Source organism: Olea europaea, chromosome 12, assembly GCF_002742605.1.
Source record: "Olea europaea var. sylvestris chromosome 12, O_europaea_v1, whole genome shotgun sequence".
Classification (NCBI taxonomy): domain Eukaryota; kingdom Viridiplantae; phylum Streptophyta; class Magnoliopsida; order Lamiales; family Oleaceae; genus Olea; species Olea europaea.
The window spans coordinates 20,143,941-20,148,501 of NC_036248.1; the positions used below are offsets into that span (position 1 = coordinate 20,143,941).

The 4,561-nt window shown below is 36.9% G+C and overlaps 1 protein-coding gene across 1 annotated transcript in view; it reads right to left on the reverse strand.

Annotated features, from left to right (window-relative positions):
• Positions 1–3,430: 3,430 nt before the first annotated feature.
• The window catches only part of LOC111406026 (protein EARLY RESPONSIVE TO DEHYDRATION 15-like), a 6,161-nt gene continuing 5,030 nt past the window's right edge, over positions 3,431–4,561 (reverse strand). Inside the window, exons 2-3 of the mRNA XM_023035194.1 lie at positions 3,698–3,962; positions 3,431–3,584 (exon numbers count right to left, since the gene is read on the reverse strand). Coding sequence (XP_022890962.1) covers positions 3,436–3,584; positions 3,698–3,950 — 402 coding nt within the window. The 5' untranslated portion in view covers positions 3,951–3,962 and the 3' untranslated portion in view covers positions 3,431–3,435. The remainder of the gene's footprint in view (positions 3,585–3,697; positions 3,963–4,561) is intronic.

Here is a 4,561-nt window from a genome sequence, read left to right on the forward strand (position 1 = left end):
ACTTTTGTTTGGGGGGGTTTTTTTTTTTTTTTTTTTCTTTTTTTTTTTTTTTTGGGGCGTGGGGAGGGTTGGTTGTTGGAGTGTCAGTGGTGGTTTCCATGTTTGGTGTTATTGGGGTTTTGTGGTAGTGCAAGTGGTGGATTTGGTGGAAGTGGTACAAAGGTGGCGACAATGGTGTGGCACTGATGATGTGGTGGTCACAAATTGTGGCGGTGGTTATGACATGGTTTTTAGTTGGGGTGGGAGTAGGATAAAGTGTGTTTGTAAATAAGTATTTAGGTGATTGTGACCAAAGTATTGGCATCGATAGTGGGATTAGCGATAGGTTGGGGTGTTTGTGGTTTGTGACCAACTATTTGTTTAATTTGTGATCAACTATTTAATATGTTACCAAATAATTCGATAATTTGTCACTGAGAAATAACTTGCGACTTTAACTAATGTGATAATTTGTTACCGTGAAATAAATTGTAACTTATAAAATTGGTATTTGTGACTGATAAATAAATTGGGACTTATAAATTTTTGATTTGTGATCGAGAAATAATTTGTGACCAATTAATTTGATAATATGTGATCTATAAGTACGCAACCTTGATCTAATTTGTATAATTATGACCTTAATAAATATATTAAATTATTTATTAATCACCCGAATTTTAAAATTGTAAACTTGTTATCTTAAAATTGAATTAGCCCATACATAAAGCCTGAGATCTGAATTTTTCCTGCTTATAAATCTCAAACCCATCTTTATTGAATTCAATACCTATGAGAAGATCAGTAGGCCAAACATAATGGACAGAGCTTCTATCCTCAAAATTCAAGGACTGGGCCGAAAATAGGTAGAGCCTTTTCCCAGTGGCCCATTAAAACCCAACAAAAACACCAAGATTTCAAGTAGGGATGTCAAAAGGGTCGAGCGACTCGTCGGCTCTCAACCACTTGGCTAATCAAAACCCGGCTCGTGGGTAGCTCGGGCAGGCTCGGCTCGTCGAGTCCACAAGCGGCTATTTTGTCAAGCCCACGAGCCGTGGGCTCATCAAAAAATATAAAAAAAAATTAAAAAAGGGTCTAAAATGTGCAAATTTACCAAAAAAATTAAAAAAATCACGAGCTCACGATCGACTCGTGGGCTCGGCTCGACTCGACTCGACCTGCGAGCTCGTGGCCCAAGCAATGAGCCGAGCTCGAGCTCGGCTCGCTCGATCCATTGCCATCCCTAATTTCAGGCGAATAACAATGTTGATTGGGGGATGCTGGACAAATAGGGCCACGCCATCCAGTGTACCAATTAGGCGCCCCTGTCCCTTTATCTTTTTCCATGTTGATATGTTTCTAAACGTGAACAAAAGAAAATTTAGGGGCTGTTCTCTTTGCGTTTCACATTTTAGTTTTGAGTTTTGAATTCATTTTGGATTTTGTATTTTGAGTATCCATTTTAAGATTGTTGAAAACGTGTTCTTTTTGTCATTTTGAAAAATCGTTTTGAAAAATAAAAAATTAAAAAACACGTTTAATTTCTAGTTTTGAAAATTTGTAAAAGCAATTATTCAATATATATATAGTTTATTTATTTATACAACAAAGCAAAAGTGTTGCCATATTGGTTAAGGCATTAAAAGTCCATGTTGGTGACCAATGTTCGAATCTCGGTTGCCTACCTATTTATTTGAACGATTTTTATATTGTGCATTAAATAAAAAAAAAAAAACCCTTTGTATTGAAAGTAGGCTGATGGAATCGAACTCATGATTATCTCAAAATCCAAAACCCTACCAACTGAGCTATCCGGCTATTGATAAGAATGAACGTGAAATTTAATTGAAATTTCTTGTACTGTGCATATAAAAAGAAAATTCCTTTGTACTAAATTGCGATGAAACAGAGTTGAACTCTTGACCTTAAGAAAATTCTTGACTCAATCAACTGAGCTATCCTGCTATTTGCAAAAATACCGCGTTTTCCGCATTTGGAAGTTTTGGCTTGATTTCTACTAAAAACAACCAAAACGACTAAAAGGCCATTTTGCGTTTTCTTTGTAATTTTTTTCCGCATTTTTGAAAATTCATTTTTGAAAATAGGTAAGTAAACGTGTTTTCAGTGCTTTCAAAAATTAAAAACTGAAAATAGTATGAAAACAACAAAGAGAACGAGCCCTAAGTCCCATTAAGACCTGTCATCAACATTTGCCACCTCCAGCGGAGGATGATGAGCCTTGAGTCAAGAAAAGTGAGTTAAAGGTGCTTTTAACAAAGTATAGTTCTCTTCACAAACAAATAAGGAATCACGTCCTCCCCATAACTTTATGTTTAAATGCAAGAAATGCACCCGAAGCCAATCATTCACCACTGCAACAACATCTCCTCCAACTAGTTACCAAGGGAACCTGCAACTATCAAGAAACTAGAAAATCGACTCTTCAGCAGGTTTATCGGGCCAAGTATATTTTTTTTAGTTATCCTTCCTGTCAACATAGTTCTCACCAGTTAATTTTTTTGGTTCAGAATTACAAAATATCACCACAAGCATTTCTTCATACTCAAAAAGAGAATATGGCTAATGTAAGTTCCTCAAAACTGTATATTATCACACAATAATTATCTCTTATTGTCACAGTTTCACTCATGCTCCATTTTGTGTGTCATTAGGTAGTGGAGTTGAAGGTGGGCTTACACTGTGATGAGTGCATCAAGAAGATCTTGAAGACAATCAAGAAGATTGAAGGTAAAAATATCCTATCCTCAAACTATTGAAGATAAAATCTAAAATAAACATGTTCTCTCTCTCCGAATTTAAATTTTTTGATGAGGTAATTCAATATGATATCAAGTAGCAAAGATATTGTGTCAAATCTTCACTCCCGTCAATAATTGATGTGACCTCCGTGGACAATCACTCCCAGGATACAACGATCGTAAACCACTTATGCAGCAATCACGAATGGTTTTTCTAGAACTCTCAATTGTACTCCAGAATAGGTATAAAAATCCGAATATAAGAAATTCACAATATGAAAAGAGTGATTGATTCTATTTTCTATTTGTGTGTCTTTTCCCAAAGCAAGATATGGGTTTATATAGACAAGATGGTAGTAACAGTCTTCACCATGTTAATGCAGAATTTTAATGACTGAGTAGTGGGTGTTTTAATGGCAGTTAGTGGGTTGTTACAAAAACAAACAGTCATAAAATACTGGCTAGTTTTACCCATTAAATAATGAAGAAAAAAAATATTTATTTTAGTCAAGGAAGTCCAAGAGCCCAAGGCCCCAAGGCCCAAATCAAGACATTTTAATATTTGCGTGGGGAGTGATTCGAACCCCTGACATCCCACACAAATGTCACATTTCCCACCACTTTGACACTTTATCTAATTTGATTATTTCTTTCACATTTTATATTTATACCATAAATATATAACAAACAACTCACTCTAACGCGGTTGCTGAATCGGCCTCGGGTAAACCTTCACATTCACGATCTTCGGCGCCTTCTCGCAGTACCTTGGCATCTCCATTCCGCCACGCGCCTTCCTCCACTTTAACTGCCCCAGCGTCACCAAGTCCAACTTCCCCTCTTCCTCTGTAGATAAAAGAAAAACACTCCCGACTCAACAAGGAACCAAAACACACACACACACTCATGAACTGAGTCAATAAGTGGGTCAACTCGGTGTTTAATTCTACTACACTTGCCTTTGATGGAGTTACCTTTGAAGATGCCATCGTCGAAAATGAAACTGTCTATATCTCCGGAGACCAGAAAATTAGAATAATTAGGATCAGGATTGTCGATTTGGGGATCGGAAAAGCACTCTCGGAGCCAGTAGTCTCGAAATGAGGAGGAGGATTGAATCAGATCCCACCACTGGTCAGAAAAATCCTCCACCGCAAGGTAAGCCGACGGAACAAATATCGGCGCGTTAGGGTTCAGCGTTGACGTTGCCATTCTTCCTGCACTCTGCAAAAAAAAAAACCACAGTGAATATACTGTTACGAGAAGTTCAAGAAATCAGCCCACTTAAGTCAACAAAAAAACGAAAAATCACAAAAACTGAAAACTAAAAAAAAAAAAAAAAACACAATGAAGAACACGGTATTTTCGCCCTAAGGCAAGAGGTTCGGAACTTCGTTCCTAATCCCCTTTTGAGCTTCCGTCAAACGGAAGAAATCACTATATCAATGGAATCAACGAATCTGTCCAGTACAATCTTTTGGCACGCAGCAGAAAATCACACAAAATTTTCCCCAAAATTAAGCCTCATAAATCGACAACATTCACTCAAGAATGATGAATCGAAGCCTATACAATAATCACTCAAGATTATTTCAACATAAGCCTCTATACATTCGACAATGGCATTCACTCAAGAATAACACCAATACACCTTGTTAAATCACTCAAGATTATCTACACAAGGTTGAATTAATTTCTCATCAACAGGGGCTAATTTTTGGTGTGCAAAAATTGATAGATTGAAAAGACCACCGAGAGAGGAGAGATGAGAGGCAGAGAGGAACTCGTAAAAAATGAGAGAAAGGAATCTGAATTCTGTTTTT